The sequence below is a fragment of the Paroedura picta genome, chromosome 2 (assembly GCF_049243985.1).
Source record: "Paroedura picta isolate Pp20150507F chromosome 2, Ppicta_v3.0, whole genome shotgun sequence".
NCBI classification, from domain to species: Eukaryota; Metazoa; Chordata; class Lepidosauria; order Squamata; family Gekkonidae; genus Paroedura; species Paroedura picta.
In genome coordinates, this window is record NC_135370.1 from 82,015,823 (window position 1) to 82,038,654 (window position 22,832).

Below are 22,832 nucleotides of genomic sequence, written 5' to 3' on the forward strand. Positions count from 1 at the left end.
CCCTCAATGCTATTTTGTGTTTTACATATGTATCTGTTCTGTTTTTTTAATTGGTTTTAAGGTGTATTTTTTTAAGAGCCTCTTGTGGCGCAGAGTGGTAAGGCAGCAGACATGCAGTCTGAAAGCTCTGCCCATGAGGCTGGGAGTTCGATCCCAGAAGCCAGCTCAAGGTTGACTCAGCCTTCCATCCTTCCGAGATCGGTAAAATGAGTACCCAGCTTGCTGGAGGGTAAACGGTAATGACTGGGGAAGGCACTGGCAAACCACCCCATATTGAGTCTGCCATGAAAACGCTAGAGGGCGTCACCCCAAGGGTCAGACATGACTCGGTGCTTGCACAGGGGATACCTTTAACTTTACCTAAGGTGTATTTTTATTATGTTTGTTTGATTTTTTTGCCACCTTGATGGTCCTAATTGGGTAGAAAGGTAGTAAATGTTGTAATAAAATAAATAAATGTCCAGAAAAGTAATGCGGATACCATTTCCGCACTGGGAACTTTGCTGCCCTGGCTCCCCTGTGGGAGCACAAATTTGGGTTGGATGAGGTGCACGAGGACAAATGTTCCCCCACGTGAGAGCAGGAAGAGGCGGGGTAACCTGCCCCAGCTCAAACTCCAGCCTGCAGACTGGCGTAAACCTCTGGTGCGGAAACTATTGTTCATTATAATCAAATGTGCCTTGGATGGAAGGAGAACTAGTGTGTTAAAGAAAAAGAAACTTACTTCTTCCAGTCTCCACTTGCCAGCAATACGTACATAGTTTCCAGGATGGCCATTAATCCTAAAAAGGAAATAAAAATAATCAGTTCTTATTGTCATTAATCCTTTTTCCTTAGGAACAGACACATAACACATAGTTTCTAAGTTTCAACAGGAGTCTAGTAACACTCCAAAGGCTAACAATATTTATTCTCGCATCAGGTTTTGAGAGTCAGAGCTCACTTAATCAGATTCAGGTTTAGAAGGTAATAGTCAGATGTACAATGATTGTGAAGATGCAGAATGATTACAAAACAGGTCTCCAGATAGTGTAAACTACAGCAGGTACCTGGTTGATTAAGAACAAGAGGATGAGAAATGAGAAAAACCATCAAGCCCATGTTTTCTTAATACAACAGTTGCAGTTATGTCAAAGATGCACTATGGCAAACAACTCTGCAGGTTTAATCCATTACAACCCCAACAATATCAATTTGCTAAAACAAATGATCAAACCATTATCTAAAATTTGCAAAGTGCTTTACAGTGTGTGGATTTGTTCTTGCAACATCCACAAGACGAAAGTTATCATGCTTTCTATTTTATAGATGTCAATTCAAAGCTGCAGGAAAAAGTTAGCAGGAATTGAATATCTGGGAAACTTGGGTTGAATGAGGGGGATGCACTGTCACTTTCTTCTTTACCTCCCAAGGAAGAAAGCAACATAAATTATGGAAGAGAAATGGGTGAAGAACTGGAGGGTGAAGATTTTGACTGCTAAGTTGTTCTCACGTTCACAGAATGTCCTTGGCTTCTCTAGAATCAAGAACACAGACATACAAGTTAGTGGAAGTATGTGCATGCCCATCCTTATTCTTATACACCTCCAAGTGAGCCTGCTCCATCATGACTGTATCTGAGATCACGCCCATAGGCAAGCCTTTCCCACTGACCTTTATACTTTATTTATATCTGATGTGTCAAGTAGAAGCATTTATGTACACAGAATGATGCTTCTCTTACCCAGATCACAGAGGAACACAGCTACATGCCTGTTGACCTGCAAGAGACAAGGCGGACCATGAAGACTAACTGTAAGACAGAGAGAAGGAAGATAGCCCACTGTGAAATATTCTGTACCTTGGTCAAAGTGATGATGGACAAGTAATGCAACACAGCCCCCATTATTACTGCCAAAATAGAAGCTCGGTCTTGAAAGAATTCAGAGTTGGACTGAGCAAACAGGACTGTCACCATGACCCGACAGACAATAATTGCTTGGGCAATACCAATCAGAATGCAGATCTACAAGGCAAATATTTATTAGTAATTCTGGAAAAAAACAAATACAGGAATCTAGAGATACAATGAGTAAAATAGTCATGTACTATTTTAACTCCAGATTTCTGGGACATTTTTGTGTCATTAATGTATTTTAATTTTATTGCACTCTTACAGCCTCCCTCCCAAATCTTGACAACTGTACAGTGATGAAGACACTAAGAATGGTTAGAAATTGGCAACCCTCCTTATAAAACTACAGGTTTTCAGAATCTCCTGGAGAAACAGAAGGACTATTCAATCATTTCACTTGGTACTGTTCAGATGTTCATCGAACACAAATAGTAGGTTTAATGTGTACTCTATTCCAGCCTGTGGTCATTTCCCGGCAGAACAATATTTGTGCAGATGGCAACAATTAGCAATGGTTCTAAAATGAATTTCTGAGGCTTTCAATATAGAGAGAAATACTGTTAATTGCCCCTCTTCAATGGCACATTCATTTTTTTTGTTTAACTGACTCATTTTGGAGGTATCTATCAAAGTCTTTTTTGCCAATTCTTGTGAAAGACAAAGAACAAGCAAATATGATATTCTATTGAATCTGTTCTCTCTTGCAAATGGCTTTTCTGACTCAATCCCAGGAGGTTTAAATGTGTACCAGAAGGAAAGGGAGGGGAATCACATACCATAAGTGTAAATAAGATGAGCACAATGGTATTGTGGACGTAAGAGTGTTGGTGCTTCTGGATATCACAGTTTGGATTACTAATGAGTGCCAAGGCCACATCATCCTGAACACAGAGAGTAGAAATATAGAAGTCATATTAATGGATCCTTATGGACTAAATGAGCCTCAGAGAACAAACAAACAAACAAATAAATGGAGCAATAAGCTCCATCAACAGAATGCTAACTCCCATTATGATTTGCCTGTGGATCCTGACCTGGAAGGGAAACTATCTGTACCATACTGTACTTAACACCTATTGCCTATTGCTTGGTTCCCCTCCCAAAAGAAAAACATGCTGAACACTTGGATATTTGTTCTTACAGAACTGAGACACACACACAAACAAGTCAGTTCTGCAACCAGATGGAAACAGCATACCCTGGAAAATTTCCTTTATAAAAAGCAATGTCAATGTCTATGAAGCTGAATCCACCTGGCTCAGTATCAACTACTCTGACTAGTAGGATCTCCAGGATCTCAGGCAGACGTCTTTCCTAGCTGCTTTCTGAGGTTGGCAAGGGCAGATTCTGGGACCTTCCAAAGGCAAAGATTGTGCTTTGCCACTAAGTTAATGGCCTTATCAGTCAAGAAATACTGTTTTGTTAAGCACAGAGAGAATACAAAAGCCTGCTCTTTCCTGGAGCAAGGGGACAAGCATGATAAAGGCAGAGAGCCATGGACAGCATCAGACTTCATTGGAGAGCCATGTTATAGACAGTCCCAGGTCTCCAGATGGCATTCCTTCCATACACTGCCTTGCATGGCAACTTGGTACAGAGGGTATCTCTCAAGTCCATATTTTCCTCCAAGGATAATGTATTGAACAGCTCTATTACAGATATCTGACTCAATGCAGGTCTGAAACAGAGAGTTCCTGAAGCCACTATCAACATTGTCAAGTAGCAACTTGACTAGGATAAGATGAAATTAACAGTGAAAGTCCCTTCGCTCCTATTTCTGTAGTGCCAAACAGCATGGCAGCACGAGCACACTGACAGCAGGATCAGGACCAGTGTAACTGTGTTTTTTTTTGCAATTAGACCAATGGTATAGTTATCAAAGAGAAAACAAAACATCATCAGGTGAGTTATTCTTACCTCCTCTTCATCCCACGAATATAGGTTCCATTCACTAATCACTTTGGCTCTCTGCCTCTTCCATAGTTCCAAATATACTGTGGCTGTAATATAAAGACCCAACAAAGGGGTTAACACTTTCTGCTTTGGTGGGGAGTTTGGGCGTGATCCTGGACACCTCCTTGCCTATGTCACTCACCTGACATTTCACCACGGCAGCTCACCTTCTATCTCTCAGAGCCCAACCTAGCCACTGTAATCCATACAATGGTAACCTCCAAATTAGACTTCTGGAACTTGATCTATGCAGGGCTACTGTTAAAGCTGCTCTGGAAATTCTGGTCCAGAATGCAGCAGTTCAGGCCCTTACAAAACACCGTGGACATTACAAATTACACCTCTGCTCTCCAAACTACACTGGTTTCAAATTGGGGTCTGAATCAGGTTCACACTCTTGATCTTTACATTCAGAGCCCTAAACAATTTGGAACCCCTGTATCTATGGGACTGCTTCTCTCTGTATGTTCCCCACAGAGCTTTAAGATCTGGTAGTCTAAATCTGCTTAGGGTCCCCAGCCACAAAAAAGTAAAACTGGCCTCAACCAGGACCAGGGCTTTTTCAGCTCTGGACTCAGCCTGATGGAACACACTTCATGAGCAGATCAGGGCTACCAAGACCTTAAACTGTTCCTGAGGACCTGCAACATAAAACAGTTCTGCCACGTCTGTGGTTGAGGCCAGGAAATAAGATCAACAGTTCCTGGCCTCCATACTGACCTGAAAATTTGATCTCTTTTAGAGATCCTACACCCAACTACACTAAAGGCGGTGGAGCGGGCTGAGGTGGACCAACTCCTGGCATTTTTGGAGAAAACTTCAGCCCTAGATCCATACCAGTCGGCTTCCATCCTGGTCATGGGGTAGAGACTGTGCTGGTTGCCCTAATGGATGATACACAGCGCCAGCTGGGCTAGGGCGGTTGGCCATCCTGGTACTTTTAGATCTGTTGGCTGCATTTAATGTGGTCAACCACGAGCTGTTGGTCCACTGCCTCACCGGCATCAGGATTAGAGGGACTGCGCTGAAATGGCTGGTCTCCTTTTTCTGGAACCGGACACAGAGGGTCGCTGTGGGGGAGGAGTTGTCGACCCCCTTGGTGCTCCCATATGGAGTACCACAGGGGGTGATTCTCTCCCCCACACTTTTCAACATCTATATGCACCCTCTGGCCCAGCTGGTCCGGGGCTTTGGGCTGGGTTGTCACCAATATGTGGATGACACGCAGCTCTACTGCCTAATGAACAGCCGTCTGGACTCTCCCCCGGAAACATTTGCCAGTTTGGAAGCGGTGGCTGGATGGCTCAGGCAGAGTCGTCTGAAACTCAACCCAGAGGTCCTGTGGCTGGGCAGAAGGGGGCAGGATCAGGTAGTGCACCTCCCATGCCTGGACGGTGTGCAATTAACACTTGCACTGGCTGCCAGGAATTTGGAGGTGATCTTTGATGCCTCCCTTTCTATGGAGGCTCAGACCACAAGAGTAGCCCAAACAGCGTTTTTCCATCTGCACCGAACGCAGCTACTAGAACCCTACCTGTCCTCAGAACACTTGGCCACTGTGATCCATGCAACAGTCACTTCCAGACCAGACTTCTGTAACTCACTCTACATGGGCCTACCCTTGGCTTTGACCCAGAAATTGCAACTGGTGCAAAATGCAGCTGCAAGATCCTCAATAGGACATCTAGCCAGTGCTGCGGCAGCTGCACTGGTTACTGGTTTGCTCCCGGATCAAGTTCAAGGTCTTAGTTTTGACCTTTAAGGCTATACACAGCCTGGATCCTGCCTATCTGAGGGACTGCTTATCTGCCTATACCCCCCCCCTCACAGGGCTCTTTGCTCTGCAGGTATGAATTTGCTCATGGTTCCGGGCCCCTGGGACATCCGCCTGGCCTCGACCAGGGTCAGGGCCTTTTCAACCCTGGCCCAACCTGGTGGAACAAGCTCCTGGAAGAACTAAGGTCCCTGACGGAACTAACCAGCGTCTGCATGGCCTGCAAGATGGAGCTCTTACGCCAGGCGTATGGTTGAGGCTGGGAGGGGGGTGACCGAGATCAAGATCAGCGGATCCCACCCTATGTTGCCATACGTCAAACTGGCAATTTCATATGGGTGTGACTCCCATGAGGCCATGGCATCGGCCAGGTTGGAACAGCTGAGTTGGGTTTCTAGGTCAGTAGAGTTACACCGCCATCGGGATATTATGCATATTATCGATTTTGTGTTTTGCATTTTGCATACAATGCTAAATTGTAATTTAGGGATTTTAATGTTTTAAGGGGTTTTATGGGGATTTTGTGATTGTGTTTTATTATTATAAGCTACCGCAAGGTGACACTGTTGTGAGCAGCAGAGTATAAATTAAGGAATAAATATAAATAAAATAAAATAAATATGTGAGTCCATTTTATAGCATGGAAGAAGGATCAGTTCAGACAATCTATTGCCCTTTTTACTGAAGGACACCTTTAAGTTCAAATGGTTCTCAACCATCCTGACCATGCTCAAATAAATTGGCTTTTGACTACTGACCAGACTTCCATAATAAATGTTATTCAACAAAGGCAGCTTGATCAAGATTTTTTTTTAAATCCATCCAACCGTTCCAGCTATTTGTTCTCCTCGTGTTCGTGGTCTCCAAGTGCGGCATGGGGTAATGCTGGCTTAATTCTACACTTTGTTGAACCCCCTTTTATTTATGCTTGCATGGCTTAATGCCTTTCCATCAAATGTGTAACAAAGGAGATTTGCTAACATCCCTTTCAAAAACAGACTTTGTGAACTCATTGTTCCCAACACTATTCAACATATTTTACTTGACTGCCCTTTGTACACAGGGCATATCATGCCCCTTCTATCCAAATGGTGGCCTCATTAGAAAGACTTGAACTGTAAATTTCTATTGAGTAATAAGGATGTTAGCGTCACTTTTCTTATGGCTGATTTTTTAAATCTACTGTTCTTAAATTTAAAAACTACTGGTATATTATGATTATTTATTTTAGTGTTCTCCTTTCTCAACCTAGTGTTATGCCAATAAAGGTACTGAGTGTATGTGTGGATGGAAGAAGCAGGGGGAGCTGCAGAGTGCTGCATTTTTAACCTCCTATAAACTACTAAGCCGTCTTCAAGAAGAGTTCATCCGTGCTATGAGACTAACAGATACAGGGTATAAAAATCTTTATCATCTAGCTAATTGATTTTCCACCCAGCATCTTCAAATTTAATCTCACCTGTCCTTTCTGCTCCCATTCTTACACATACCAATTTCATGCTTGTAAGCATGCATCATTCTCTGATGTGGAGAGAGAGGTCCAGAGATTTTTCAATCAACACACATTTCAAGTTTGCCTATCAGATTCTTTACATTTTGCAAAGGAAATAAGAGATTCCAGGGGGAGGGGAAAAAAACTCCCTGGATAGGAATATCTTATCATAGTGAAAACAGACTATAGAATAACCTGTGTATAAATTTACCCCAAAGAGCCATGAATACTGCGAAGAGTACTGTTCCTTCATTGTCAAACAAATGGGTGACCTAATTGGGAAGGAAAGAAGAAAAAAAGCAAGTTAGCTGCATTGTCCCACAGTTGCAGAAGGATCTCTAAAAGCAAAAAAGAGGTCACACACAAGTAAGGTCACTTGAGAGAGTTTTGCCAACAGCTTTCCACTGAAACTCAGAACATGATGAAGGGGGTAATAAAAAGACAATAAAGCAGAAATTCCCTGCACTGGCGGAGGACATGACGCCTCTGCTGCATTTGCTTAAATTGATAACAATTAATTTTAATTTCTACACTGTAATTGTATGCAGAAGTGAATATTTTGTTTCCCTCAGAGTGGATTGTGTTGGAATCATAATTGTATTCGGTTCATGTACGGTACTCTTACCTTGGCATAAGTGCAAGTGTCTGACAGTGGCCAAAATGGGCACTTCTGATCACAGAGTGGACACATGATAGTTGTGTTGGCTGCACAAATCTCTTTGCTAGTGAAGGAAGAACAGCAAAATGCTCCAATTGTTATGCAAGCCCTGAACAATCCTTTGCCTCACTACTAGTCCCATTCAACCAGCTCAACATAGTCCCACACAAGCAAAGCAAAGCGGAGCCTACAGGAGGCCCATCTGGCCCAAGGTACTCACAGTCATAAGCAGATACTGGCATATATCCAACCATCCCCTTCCAAAGGCTGAACGACACTTCAGTTATGGAAAGAAGTGGCAGTGACTTCTGTAATCCCCTCCTCCCAGTGCAGACCCCCCCAATTTTTTTTTTGCTCTCCTGTGTTGTTCCTGAAGGTCTGTTGAACTTGTCCCCCCAAAACAAACAAACAAACACCAATGTAGACTGGCAGTCATAATGTCATGGTTCATTCTTGGATATTAGGCCAAGTCATATATACAGCAACATGACTTGACCCAGTAATCAAGAAAGTGGCATCCTTATTACAATTGCCAGTCTGCATTTTGTTGTGGGATGAGTCAGCAGACCTTCAGGTCACAGGTCGCCAGTTTTGGCAGGGAATGCCATCAGATATTTGTTTTGCAGAACAATTTTGCCACAATATTACAAGCAGAACCTCCCATGTTGCAAGTCATTCACAGAAACATTAGAAGGATTCCATGCAGAAGAAGCCAAGAAAGGGCTATCTTGAGGGTTATGGCATACAGACTGGTAAGTACTCATGCAGGTCTGAATACACTGGTGACTTGCACAACACTCACTAGTTTTCATAATCAAAGATCAGATTCTGATTCAGCTTTTATACAAATACAATAACATTTGTTTACTAAGCTATAATTAAGACTACTAATAATTTCAAGTAATCAAGTATTGTAATCCAATAACCACTAGTAAACAGAGAGAAAGAGAATAAATAAGACAAAACCTTTAAACAGATTAGGAAAGAAAATTGTATAAAACAACTAAGAGAAAAAGAAACATGAATTACCTGATTAGAGAAAAACTAGAAATTAAGCCCGCTGTAGAAGAAAAACAGCGGGCACTAGAGAATGGGAAGGCAGACTGTAGGCAAAGAAGGAAGAAGAGGAAAGGAGGTATGGGAGGGAGAAAGAAGGGCAAGGGGTGGTTGAAAGGATGAATAGAAGGGAGAAAGAAAGGAAGTAAAGGAGAAAGATAGGAAGCAAGTGAGAGGGAGAGACAGAGAGACAGGAAGGAGATGGAGAAATACAGGGAGTCCGAAAGTCAGGAAGAAAGGAAGGCAGGCAGAGAGGTAGGTGAAAGGGCAGGGGTGTGTGTGAAGGGTGGGGGGCGAATTGGGAGGGGGAGGTGGCGAGGAAAGAGGGGGGTAGAGAGGAGTGTGTGCATGGATGCGTGGGGTAGGGGAAGGGGTGGGAGAGCGCGGTGGGTAGATGGCTGTGTGTGTGTGTGCATGTCTGTGGGGGCAGGGAAGCGGCGGCGGGACGATGGGGAAGACGGCCAGGTTTTGTGTGTATGTGTGTGTGTGTCTCTGTGGGGGCGGGGAAGCGGTGGCGGGGCAATCGCGGATGGGGGCAGCCAGGGGGGTTTGGCTGGTGAGTGTGTGTGTGTGTCTGGGCACGGGGAAGTAGAAGCGGCGCAATGGGGGGGGGGCAGCCAGGGGGGTTGTGTGTATGTGTGTGTGTGGCTGGGCGACGGGAAGCCTTGTGGGCGGTGAGTCCCCGGCCGGGCAAGGCGAGGCTGGGCCAAGCAGCCAATGGGGAGCTGGGCTATGCGGGGCTCCCCATTGGACACTTGGTCCTGGAGTGACACTCGGCTCCTGATTGGGCCCTCGGCTCCTGATTGGGCAAAGCGGCTCCTGATTGGGCCCTCCGAGTTTTTATCCCAGACCGAGCCCGCCCTTTCTCCTCCCCCTTAGGGCTCACTCTTTTATTTATTCTGCTCTGTGGGAGTGGTTAAAGATAATTAATGAAAATTTAATAAAATTTATAATAACACTTGGCTTTGTTTTATATCATTAACTTTTTATATTTATTTTAATTGCTATTGCACAGAATTTTGCAGCTGTCTTGGTGAGTTGAGGATTAATCCAAGAGAAAAATGGCCTCAGTCAGGCTGCTTCTGAATCAAAAATAGACTCCTCCAAAACAGGATTGATAAACTTTTGGTTGACAGAGATATAAAAAGGGCACCTAAAGAAAACATGATCGATTATCTTTTTGGGTTTACTCACCTAACTTGACTGGAATTGAAGTTCATGAATCCATATATGACAAGAATAATGCCTGGCACTGCAGCTATGAGTAAGACATAAGTGTACCAGCGTAGCCAGGCAAAATACAGAGCAACTTTCTCTCCAAAATACATCCTGAAAGGCAAAGACAGAAGTTTATCCTACACAGATCAGCCTTGAAACTGATCCCAACACTTCAGCTATAGAGTTGGAAACTAAACTGTGTAATGATGTTTCACCAGGCCTCCTGATATGCCAGGTTTCAAAGCAATATAATAGCCTGGATGGATCTTTTGTTTGATCCAGCTGGGCAACTCCTAATCACTCAAACAAAGGATCACTCTAGCTTACAAAACTAACATTCAGTGGCATCTTAAAATCTAACAGCACGAGAACCTTTCCACTTGATCGGAAGAAGTAAGCTCTGACTCAAGAAAGCTCGTGCTGTACTAAATGCTGTTTGTCTTTAAGGTGCCACTGAACTTCTGTTTTGTTTTGCTGCAATAGCCAGATTTACTGGCTACCTTTATGGATTGTTCTGGTTTACACCAGTTACAGATGAACCAGGATTCAGGCTTCATAACATATTTGTGAAATGCTGAAGAACAAATTAATTCCTAACTGATACAGATTACTAGTGACTTGATGAGGTGAGTGATATTAAATAAATGTTGAGATGCACCTGCTGCTGTGAGCAACTTTCCTCAATCATACTGTATTTTGTAAGCCTGTAATTATGGGTTCCACCCAGAACAAGAAAAATAATCAAAGCATACAGAAGATATCCTTTATACCCAACTAAATTTAAATTCATGAATATGAATTCAATGAAAGTGATAAAAACCTTCCCACAGTAGTGTACAATTCAAGAGAACTTCACTATGAGTTCCTTGGATCAACTGGCCCCTTACCTGAGTTCTTCAATAAGATGTTTACAATGGACAGTTCTCCAGTTTATCTTCAGGAATGTGTCCAGTTTTTCTTTCTGGATATAACAACATGATTACATATCTTAAGATTCTTGACACACTCCATAGGCCATTTCTCTAGGTCAGACCACCAAGTATATCGAACAAACATCTACTTCTTGTTCAGTAACCTTGCCCCACGATCTCAAATGTATTTTCACATACATCTAGTACAGACTCTCGCCCATCTAATGTTTCAGCCACCCAGTATCCTTATGTTGTTAGTTCAATTACTGACAGGGACAATAGTTGACTGCATGACTACAATCACATCACAAATTGTGAGATGTGGTTTCAAACACTGAATCCCTGCAAACATTCAACCTTAGAAAGAAAAAAAAGGATATCACCCATCTTTTTTGGGGGGGGAGGGGAGTTTTGACCAATGGAACTGTGCAGGAGTAGAAAGATAAAATTTCCTCTCCTCTCTCCTTGGAGTCACAATCCAAGCTGGGACTTCAGCAGCTGAAATATAGCTATTAAAAAAAACAACCTTCCTAGTGCCTCATTTAGAATAATAGAATCATAGAACCATAGAGTTGGAAGGGGCCATACAGGCCATCTAGTCCAACCCCCTGCTCAACGCAGGATAAGCCTTAAGCATCCTAAAGCATCCAAGAGAAGTGTGTATCCAACCTTTGCTTGAAGACTGCCAGTGAGGGAGAGCTCACCACCTCCTTAGGCTGCCTATTCCACTGCTGAACTACTCTGACTGTGAATTTTTTTTCCTGATATCTAGCCTATATCGTTGTAGTTTAAACCCATTACTGCGTGTCCTTTCCTCTGCAGCCAATGGGAACAGCATCCTGACAACCTTTCAAATACTTAAAGAGGGCTATCATGTCCCCTCTCAACCTCCTTTTGTCAGCTTTCCTCTGAAAGCTTATAGCTATATTCACAACTAGAAGTTCTGCAAATATATCCGGGGGAGGGGGGATTCCCCTCCCACACACCAGGGACACTTAGATTGTATGAAGTCTGCCAGGTAGACTGTGTAGCTTGTGCAGGATTTGAACATAGGCTTTTGCCACTGAGAGTTAAGATCACAAAGATCAGATGAACATGAAAGAAGCTGAACCTTGAAATGGGTCACGTCTTCTACGTCAGGATAAAATGAAGCTCAGCCTAATTCTCTTGTGAGTTTTCAAATATTAATGAGACTGACAATTACCTGGCTGCACATTCATGGGGAACAGCTGCCCATGGGATGTGCCATATAGAAAACTCTTCCTCATCAGTCTGGGTATTCAAGGAAATGTGTACATTGCATGTTCATACTGCATTTGAACACTTTTAAATTGATCCGTTTTACCTCTTTTGTTCTATATGTTTGTTCCCCAAGACACAAAAAAACTACCAAGATGTCAGATTCTCTCACCTCATGGAGTGGAAATGCAGTTTCGAAGACATTTTCCTTCATCAAATCCTGTAATTTCTCTAATATTAGAAGGGGTGGGTGAATAAAGACAAAAAGCCTAATGTAAGACAATATACACTGTGACTCTCAGAGAACAAAAACTAGATATTTAAGTCTTCTTGGCTACTCTAACTTGAAGTAGTAAAAGCTATGCCTCTCAGGATCCCTTTTTAGACATTACATTTGAGGGTATGCAACCATGTATAATGGCAGCATGTGTTATCCCGATACACTATCACCATTTTGCTAGAATGGGGAACCACATGTCTTTTCAGTTTCACATGGCACTTTATTCAGAGTAGAGGAGTACTGGCCATTTAATGTACTTGGAATGTTCTCAGTGGGTGCTGCCCTTGGTGGCCAGGAGCAAGAAAACTCTGCCCTCAGCCTAGGGACTGCTTGGCTCAGACCCTTCATCTGTGATGACAGTTGGTATCAAGTCACAAACTCTTTCCTCCTGCACAAATGCCAGTTTGGAAGAGAATGCAAAGGGTGAACCAGTGGTCATTGTTTGCCAAACACAGCACTGGCTTATAGCTCCACAGATGCTGCTCAGCTTGGCTTGATTCAAGGCCAGGGCCATTTTCAATTCCCAGTCCACTGCTAATTCAGATGAAAGGCTGACAATACATATTGAAAGTTTCTAGGGTAGACAACTACAGCTTAGGAAATTCCTTGAGGTTTGGGGGTGTTGTCTGGGAAAGGCAATGTTTGGGATGAGAAGGCATCTCAGTAGGGATGTGATTTGACTCTAGGACTTGTGTTTCTACTAGACTCTCTAGTAAATCACAGAGTCTGTCCTCCAAAGCTAACATTTCCTGCAAGAGAACTGATCTATGTAGCCTGAACATCTGTAATAAATTGAAATAATAATAATAATCCAACTTATGGAGCAATGTCTTTCATAGTTTGGGCCTAAGATCCTTCTTTCTCAAAACTATGATTACATTTACTGGAATTTGGTTCTAAGGCTGTTTTCCTAGGTACACTTACATCGGAGTAAGTGTCAATGAAATCAATCAGTCCCACTTCTCTGCAAAGATGCTTAAAAATTAATAACTGAGTTAAAGCATTAATAACTGAGTTAAAGTTAAATTAATAACTGAGTTAAAGACAGAATGTCTGTTAAAATCTCATTTCTGCCAACACATCAGCCTCAGGAAAAACACTAAGTTAAATTAACATATTAAACACTGAGAATCTGGATTCTTCTCTATAAGGCTGATATGCAGGCTAGTTCATGTAAACCTTTTATTTTGGTGAATAGCCTCAAAGCAAGGCCCCGGGTGTGCTTTCCAGGCCTGTAGGAAGGGCTCCCTGTCTCCCCCCCCCCCAACGGCCGGGCCTCTAACCTGGGGCCCTGCAAGTGGAGCAGCAGAGTCACAGATGTGCCTGGTTCTAACAGCCAAGCACGTCTGTGAGGCAAGGGGTGAGGACTTGGTGAGGGAGGGCGGGAGCTGTAGGAGCAGGGACAATCAGGGTGCAGCTGGCTGCACCTATGGGAACAAATAACATCCTAATGTATTTAAAACAAGAAAAGGGCACAGGAGGAAGAATCAGTACCCTCCCCACACTATGATTCCCATTTAGGTGGAACCAGTTATACCCTATTGATAGGCTGCTATTGGAAATTTGCCTTAGGTAATCTTGACATGTTTTCATAGTACATGGTAGTGTACAAATGTCCAACAATAAAAACACTTGAAGTCAAATATTTAAAGCATTATAAATGTTTGACTTCAAGCGTTTTTATTGTTGGACATTTGTACACTACCATGATTTGCTGGATTATGGTTTTGTAAATGGTGTGAGTTTTGTAGCTGGCTTGGAAGCGTATTTTAATAAATCTAGAATCACCCCATTGATAGTAATTTCTGGTCACAGATCTTTACCATATTACATAGTTTGACCCCAAATAGAAATTAGAACCTGGCTTCTCAAGTCTCACAATGGCACAAACCAGCTGGAAGTGAAAGATACACTGATAGTATTATACAAACAACAAAGAAAGAGAATCATTCCATACGTTTTGATGATATCTTTGTGGTGTGTAGGATAAAGTTGACAATACGTATCCTAAAAATACACAAGAATTAAAAGTTGGCAATGGAAAAGTGAAATCTGGAAAAAGCCTACAATTCAGTTTTCCACCACCTTTTCCAGAGACCAGAATTAACAAGTGCACCTTTCACTGTGCATCCCAGGAAAAGATTCCCAGTCTGGTACATAGCCTTTGAAGATGTACATACAGCCTCTGTCCATGCAACACATAATGTTGTAGAAGGAAAGAAAAAAGATTCTCTCCCAGATATACAACTAGTAAGCCTGAGAAGAAGGGAAATGTGGACATACATTTATATCAAAACCTATCATTCAGCTAGGACAAGCCCACAGATCCACCCCACAGAATCAGCCCAGGAATACACCATAGTTAATGGCATCAGAAACTAGGTTCCAAAGCACCAACAGAGGAAGCTCTCTTCCAGCAGAGGTCACTGAACAGGGCAACCAAGGCTGTTTCAGTCTTATAATCAGTCTCGAAGCCAGACTGGAAAAGGTCTAGCCAATCAGCTTCACCCAGAACACTCTGGAGCTACACTGTCAGTGCTCTCTTGAGCACCTTGTCCAGGAAAGAAATGTTTGACACAAGGTGGGGACAGATGGGTTTTTAAAATAATGTAATAACTGCCTCCCTTAAAATTTTGGAACCCCTTCGCCTTGCAATGAAGAACTGATTAACTAAATTCCTGATTCAACCCTTCCTTGTAGATTTAAGTAGCCATAGTAACTGAGGGCTGAAGACACAAGCTGTGGCTGCCCTTTGTCCATGTGTGCAAACTGTGCAAGTCTGAAAGTATCCATAAAAAAGATAAATGGAAACTTCAGGAATGTGCAATCCAAATCAGAGCAAATGTAAGTTATTTTATTGATGAAACAGAGAGTATGCCAAAAGATCTCCAAGTCTGTCTCATCACACCAATGAAGAGCTCGCAAGACTGATGGATAGGTTTTTACCTGGTAAAAAGATGATATCCCTATAGATTCTTGGCCCACACCAACCACAAGAGTTCAGGCTACAGAGCAGAATACCATTCAGTTGAGGCAGCATTCTGAGCACCAGTGCAAACCTTTTTATCTCTAACACTGGTACTGCAAGCCCCCTTTTTTCTCTAACACTTGCAATGGTCTGGAGAAAATTGGCCCATCTATGGAGTAAGCAAGTTACTCCATTGCAACAGTAAATGAAATAATATCATCTGCCATACAGGCCAGTCAAGAATGGCCTCTGCATAATGAGTGACAAATGTAGACCAGCCCTTAAAACATTAAAGAGTTGGGGTTTTAAAATGTTTTTACCTTGTACAAGTCATTTCCTCTTGTTGCTCTTCTGGCTGTATAATCAGACTCTCCAATTCATAGTGAGGATTACCAAAAAGCCAGTTATATTTTCGGATAACTGCACTTGGGGCACGGATCCCATGAAATTGTTTTTTGTCCTTGATTGTCTGAGAATGAGAAAGAATCAGAATAAAATAAAGGGGGCTTACCTTATGTAGTCATTATATTCCAGCCCCTCCACATGACGTCACCAACATGTAGTATCTGAGCAGTAACTGGCCGGCTACATCCTCCATTTTAAAGTGCTAGTTGGTGAATCCCAAAAGATGGATTCACCAACCTATGTAGAGCTAGCTAGGGGGGGAAAAACAGCGGGCAACCAGCAGAGGGAAGGTATGGAGGCTCAAACGCACTAAAGGCGCCTGACTCATCCCGCTCTTGCACCCACCTCCCTCTTCCACGGGAATGTTTTTTAAAAAATAGCTAACAACCAGGAGCGCCAGCTCTGGGCACTGGCTCCTGGTGCTGAAGAAGGGCGCTGCTGGCAGAGGGGAGGTGGTGGCCTGGCTGCAGGCTGCATGCTCGGGGTGGGCATGCGTGGGTGGGGCAGAGGGGCCAGGTGCCCTGCCAGCCAAGCCGGGGAGAGCTCTTTGTGCCCACTGGGAGTCCAGCTGGTGGGAGGCTCCCCTGGGCTGGCGGCTCACCCTGCCGGCACTGCTGGCAGAGGCGAAGCAGTGTGTGTGCTCAGGACAAGTGGGCATGGGGGGGACCTAGGAAGCTAGGTGTCCTGCTGGCCAAGCTGGGGAGAGTGCAACCCTGCCACGGCTGCTCCTGAAGGCTCCTGGTAGCCATCAGCCACTGCTTGTGTGAGAGCGGCATCTTCTTCTCCGGAAAGTTGCTCACAGTGCCTACAGGGAGTCCCTGCTACCTGGGTAGTGTATGGAGGCTCCCCTAGGCTGGCTGCGCATCCTGCTGGTGCTGCTGGCAGAGGGGAGGCAGTGGCCCAGCTGCAGGCTGCCAGCTCGGAGTGGGAGGGCGTGGGTGGGAAGAGGTGGCCAGGTCCCCTGTCAGCCAAGCAGTGCATCCTGCTTGGCACCTCAACTTCAGCTGGGTAGGGAATTTCTTTTTTAAGATGGCCAACAATCTGGAGCAACGAATAGGCCAACAACCATGCAGGCGATGCTAGAAATAAAGGAGTTTTTATTCAAAGTTGTAACACAAAGCATGCCTCTCTAAAGTTTTCTCTCCCCCCCCCATCAGGAATGAGATTAATTTTAAAAGTATTAAGAATTAAGACTCGTGATTCCATAAAAGGGCATTCAAAAAGCACTATGCATCTAAGATTAGATGCATAGGTGTGTAAACAGTGATTTATGAATTAAAAAAAAAACCTGGCAAAAGGGGATTGGTTGCCCGGATTGATTGACAGGCAGAAGAGAGTCATGTATAAAGGACCCACTCTACTTCAAATTGTGAAGGAAACCCAAAATGGAAGTCCTTTGTGGATCAAGTCCACAAGCAAAATGGGAGCCAATGGAAGTCTTGCAGTACATGATAACATAACTGCGATGTTAACTCTGCTGCAGCTGAAGTAGAGCCATCTAACCTTGAAGGAACCAGAGCATGGAAACCCCAAGGAGATTCCTTTTCAACAACAGGTGTAGTTGGATGCCATTGCATTGTTAAGGATACAAAGATAAGACTGGATCTGAAAACATTCCCAACCTGTGGACCTGGACTTTTTAAAAGAATGTAACTATACAGAATAGAAGCCAGTAATACCAGGCAGGTCTGGAGACGATTGCCACCTCCAGATACCTGTTCGCAACATTCACAAGATCATCAAAGTTTAATGAAATGGAGTAGAACTGAATGTCATCAGTATACTGATAACCCTTCAGTCATATCCCTGGATGACATGACTCGGCACTTTCATGTAGATGTTAAACAGCACAGGAACTAGACAGAGGATGGGCACAAACCAGAAAATTCCAGTTCAGGCTGTTCCTAAACATTTTAAAAAACAAAATAATGCAAAGAATAGCAATCTAAATATACAGAAAGCAAATTCATCAATGAATTAAAAAGACCATAAAGCCGCTTCTGCCAGCAGCAGACCAAAAGCACAATACAAACAACACCTAACATTTAAAAGCGTAGGTATGAGTTGAATCTCTATGAGGGGGTTGTTCCATGACCCAACCACCAGAAAGCTGTAGCTGCTATAGCCAAGAACATGTGCCAGTTATAAAGTGCTACCAATACAGCTGCTGTTTTAGTGATTTTAAGGCATTATTGTAAGCCTGTGCACAGGGGTGGGATGTAAGTATGTTCAAGAAAGAAAAAAAATTCAGAGAAATACACATCTCACCTTGATAATGAATCCTTTTTTACGCAGTTCGTCCAAAAACTCTTCTTTCTTTCTGTTTTGACTGAGGGATTGGTGATAGTCACATACTAGGACAAAATCCCATTTGTTCGGCATCTGACCAAAGGAAACAACCCACTGAATCAAAATTGTCCTTTGCATATATGGTTTTAAAGATTCTTTCCCTTTCTAGCATACTGATTTCCTTCTTTAGTATGCTTGGCCAGTGAAATGTAAAAGGCAGCTCGCCTGTCTCAGACTCACATTGCAGTCATTCTGTGTCGTACATTTTACTCATGAACAAAAGCTGTAACTCCCCATTGTGTCGATGACAGGGCTGCACACAATATTCGTGGAATGGTTTGAATCTAGCAATGAGAAGCTTAAACAGGCTCAGAGCATTTCTGATTGAGCAAAATCTTGCAACACTTAGCACTTTCCTCTCTGTATATAAGTGCCTAGAAATTGGTTGCATAAAACCTTGTACAAACAGAAATGCATGTGGGGATACACTAAATCTGACTTACTGCAAGCGGCTAAAGCAGTCATTTTCTTACATTTTCCCTTGAGCAAAACTTCTAGCACAAGGGACATTTTTGTAAATCCGTGAGTACTTCTATGCAGTACCAAACCTTTGTTTGCCACCACCATACCCATCCTTGACTTTGAGTTGTGGCAAGTCTATATATTTAATGTACACACACTATGATGCTTTTTCTCTTACTGGATAGGAGAATTGTAGACCAGTCCAGAGTGCTCCAGTGTAGCTCTCCCCCATAAGGAAACCTCCAAGGGGAAAGGGAGAAGGATAGGAAGAGCCTCTTGTGCAAAGGTATGAAGCCCACTTAGTGTAGTGCTAACAACCGACTCTTGCTCAATACTTGCCCAGACCAGCATGTATCTAGCTGCTCTGCGGTGTGGTTGCCAACTCTAGCCTGTTTATTGCCTTGCTGCAAGTTGCACAACATACAACTAATGGACCAACATATGGACTGCAAGGCAAACAAACTGGTCAGTCCTAGAGGAGATCAGCCTTGACTGCTCCTTAGAAGGCCAGATCCTGAAGATGAAACTCTTCCACCTCATGAGAAGGAAGGATTCCCTGGAGAAGAGCCTAATGCTGGGAGCGATTGAGGGCAAAAGAAGAAGGGGATGACAGAGAATGAGGTGGCTGGATGGAGACACTGAAGCAGGTGCAAGCTTAAATGGACTTCAAGGAATGGTAGAGGACAGGAAGGCCTGGAGGGTCATTGTCCATGGGGTCGCGATGGGTCGGGCACGACTTTACAACTAACAACAGCAACAATGAGTATGCAGTGGTAAGGGCAGCTCTACTTATGATTCTGTGGTTTTTCAGCTTTCAAAGGCACAGAAGTTTTATTATGCCAAGAGAACTAGCCACCTCATTTATCTGATTACTTTTCAGAACTCAGTTTCTGATTCTATTCTATAAACGTGTGGGTAGTTTTGCATCTATGCCTTTGTTTTAATGGGGCTGAGAAGATATGAATTGATTTCTGGTTCCTGCTTCTTACTAACTTCACCTGACTTCAGTACAGGAGATCACCAAAAGGATAATTCATTATTCTGCTCTAATAAGAGCAGGTCCCTTGGGGTTCACCATCCCCATTATAAATAGTGTTAGCAACCTCCAGGTGGGCCCTTGAGATCCTCCAACATTACAACTAATCTCCAGATGACTGAGTGCCATTCCCCCAGACAGAATGGCTGCTTTGGAGAGTAGACTCTCGGGTATTACACTTTGCTCAAGTTCCACTCCCCAAACTTTGCTCTCTCCAGGCTCCACCCTCAAATTTCCAGTGGTTTGGAAACCCTGGTTATAAACCATAGAGGCTGTGGGGTGAGGGAAGATGGAATAGATTGCTAAAGCTAAACAGGACAACTTGGTCAGTAGCTGAATGACAGATTGACTTGGAATCATCTTAACTTTAGAGAAAAACAGGTATGTGTAATGAATAATATTAACATTTTACAAAACTGACATCGTAATTCTAAATTAATTGATATAGAAATGATTTATATTAAATAGGTGGGTGTTTCTTTGCTAGCAAGTGTGTCCATGGTTGAAGATGATATATTAATCATCAATGATATATTAACTGATCCAACACCTACTTTTTGCTTCCAGTTTCCTACAAGTCTCATAGCTGCCTAGATTGCTGCCTCAGCTTGAAGGAAGGTGACCACCACCAGCTGGAGCCTAACAGACAAAGCAACAGAATGTGGTGGTGGAACCGACAGTACCACTTCAGGCTGCAGGCAGGGGTGTGACATACAGGTCTATGTGTAAAAATTAACCTTCCTGGAAGTAAACAAAGCAAACAAAGGAAAAATAGCCAGGAAAAAAGTTCTGCTTTGGGCTGCTTATTTCTGTATTCGTTTTCAAAATGCAAAATTATTTTATTTTTTATTAAGCAAAAGAGGTTTAATCAATGTGATTGCCACCAGTAGCCAAAGTTAGTATAACCCATTCTACCCCTCAAGATTCTGCCTCTTCATTTGGCCAGATCTGCAAGTGTGCTTGTAGAATTGTCAACTCCTTCTTGGGAAATCCCTGGTGGTGTAGGAGTGGTGTGTGTGGAGGGCAAAGTTTGGGGTGAGGAGGGAGCTCAAGTGGGATAGGATGCCAAAGAGTCTGTTCTTTGAGTAGGAATCCATTACAGGTGTAAGAACTTTTTCAGTTCTTCAAGGACTTTTCAGACTTCAAGGAGGCCCAGGTGTAATGTCAGTGGGCCTCGCCTGCCTCCACACCTCCAGAACCTATATCACTACCCACACCCTTAGCCCTCCTTTTACTTCCTTCCCCCACCTTTACTGCTACTATGGTGGCAATGCCTCATGTAGGCCAGAAGAAGAGCAGGAGCTGAGAAGACAACCCATACCACACCACTTCAGAGCTCTCGTGGATCCCCTTCAGAACTCCCAAAGACCCTCAGTGGTCCACGGACCCCTGGTTGGGAATCCTTGGTTTAGGATAAAGCTGAGTTGGAACCCTCACTCTGGCTTTCCATTTTATTGTCATTTTAGATCAGGGGTCTTCAACTCCCGGTCTGCGGCCCGGTACCGGGCCGCTAAGGCCATGGTACCAGGCCACCAGGGGCCGCGCCTGCCTTCCCCCCCCCCCCGCAGCAAGAAGGGGGAAGAGGCAGGCGCGGCCGCTGGCACACCAGCGCCGCAAACGCGCACGTGCAGAGCCGCGTGCATGCATGTTTGCACCCCCTGCTGGCAAAAACGCTGTTCTGTGCATGCGCGTTAGCGCCACCTAGTGGCGAAAACGCGCATGTACAGCAACTGCACGTGCACATTTACGTGCAGTTGCTATGGCCGGGCCGCCGGCTCTCTCCCACCCTCGGAGGCGGTCCCCGACTACAAGAAGGTTGGGGACCGCTGTTTTAGATCACAACAGTCTTTCCCTGGGTATTAAAGAACTCCATTCTAGGATGGATGTAACTTACGGGAATCAGAGCCTCAGTGTATTCTGGATGGTCTCGCATAGGTTTCAATGCAATGTTATTCTAAAGAGAAAGAAAGAAATGGAGGCAGAGAGAGATTTAAAATGTGACCTTTCTTCTACAACAGCAAACCGTTCTTGCACATATGAAATCTGTTAAAACAGAGTTTCCAAACAGAATTGCTAACTTCTTTTGCAGAGCCTGCTTCTGAATCTTAAATTGCTGTCAGCTACTACTAGGCAGGTGAATCTTTCTCCATCATTTTCTCTCCAAAATAGAATGTTTCACCACCTAAACTTCTGCAGGAAAAATTGAATTAATTAATTGATTATTTATTTATTAGATTTCTAGCCCGCCGCTCTCAGAACTGGCTCGCAGCAGGTTACACAAAAAATCCATACAATAATACAATAAAATCCCATTAAACCCCCAATATCTACATACAAAAATAACTTCAACATATAGCAAAACTATTGTCTCCTAAGACAATACCTTATGAAGGCAGCATGGGAGGAAACAGATGTTCAACTGCAAAATATTCAGACACCAACAGGAAGAGGGGACCCATACAATTAGCTCTAGCACTGACCCCAGCCATAAACCTGGAGGAAGAGCTCTGTTTTGCAGGCCCTCCAGAAAGCAGAAAGAGGGCCTGCAGCTGCTCTGGGCTCATTCTACCAGGTTAAATTTTAAAATGCCTCCCAGTTTGCAACTGAATTGTTTTGGAGCAGTGTTGTTTTTTTTTAACAAACTGAAGGTAGTTTTTAAAAGGGATTGCTCTGTGTGTGATAGGTCTACTCCTCATGCTTTTAATTAAAAAAACTGTTTGCACAACAGAGACAAAAGAAATATGTTCAGGTGGGTAGCCATCTTGGTCTGAAGCAGCAGAACAGTGGCATCTTTAATGAAGTCTTATTCAAGGTATGAACTTTTGTGTGCACGCACACTTTCTCAGGTACAATGGATATTTATTTATTTGTTTGATTTCTATGCCTCCGCTCCTGGGTGTAGTCTGCATGGGGCTTTTTACCAACTCCCAGATCAACTAAATCCCTGAAGTCTACACTGAATTCGATTTCAATTTTGGTCGCTTTAAATTTTCCCTCTGCAACATGCATGATTGATTTGTGGTGATCCTACATTTCCCCCGCGATATCCTGCCATGAGTAAATGTGCAGATTTTTGTTTTTTTGTTTTTTAATTAACTCGCTGCTCTGTGCCTCGGAGCAAAGCAATCTTCCCTGAT

General features: G+C 43.5%; 1 protein-coding gene across 4 annotated transcripts in view; it reads right to left on the minus strand.

Moving 5' to 3' along the window:
* ANO9 (anoctamin 9) overlaps window positions 1-22,832 on the minus strand; it is a 62,370-nt gene that overhangs the window by 14,064 nt on the left and 25,474 nt on the right. For 3 of the 4 annotated variants that reach the window (XM_077321253.1, XM_077321254.1, XM_077321256.1), the window contains 15 exons: window positions 21,590-21,649; window positions 18,117-18,230; window positions 15,764-15,912; window positions 14,433-14,482; window positions 12,368-12,426; window positions 10,933-11,006; window positions 10,022-10,156; window positions 7,739-7,835; window positions 7,325-7,385; window positions 3,812-3,894; window positions 2,671-2,775; window positions 1,841-2,005; window positions 1,724-1,760; window positions 1,405-1,516; window positions 725-782 (listed from right to left, as the gene is read on the minus strand). In XM_077321253.1, coding sequence (XP_077177368.1) covers window positions 725-782; window positions 1,405-1,516; window positions 1,724-1,760; window positions 1,841-2,005; window positions 2,671-2,775; window positions 3,812-3,894; window positions 7,325-7,385; window positions 7,739-7,835; window positions 10,022-10,156; window positions 10,933-11,006; window positions 12,368-12,426; window positions 14,433-14,482; window positions 15,764-15,912; window positions 18,117-18,230; window positions 21,590-21,649 — 1,359 coding nt within the window. Of the gene's footprint in view, window positions 1-724; window positions 783-1,404; window positions 1,517-1,723; window positions 1,761-1,840; window positions 2,006-2,670; window positions 2,776-3,811; window positions 3,895-7,324; window positions 7,386-7,738; window positions 7,836-10,021; window positions 10,157-10,932; window positions 11,007-12,367; window positions 12,427-14,432; window positions 14,483-15,763; window positions 15,913-18,116; window positions 18,231-20,249; window positions 20,341-21,589; window positions 21,650-22,832 lie in introns of those variants that run through there. The other variant, XM_077321255.1, reaches the window with a different exon arrangement.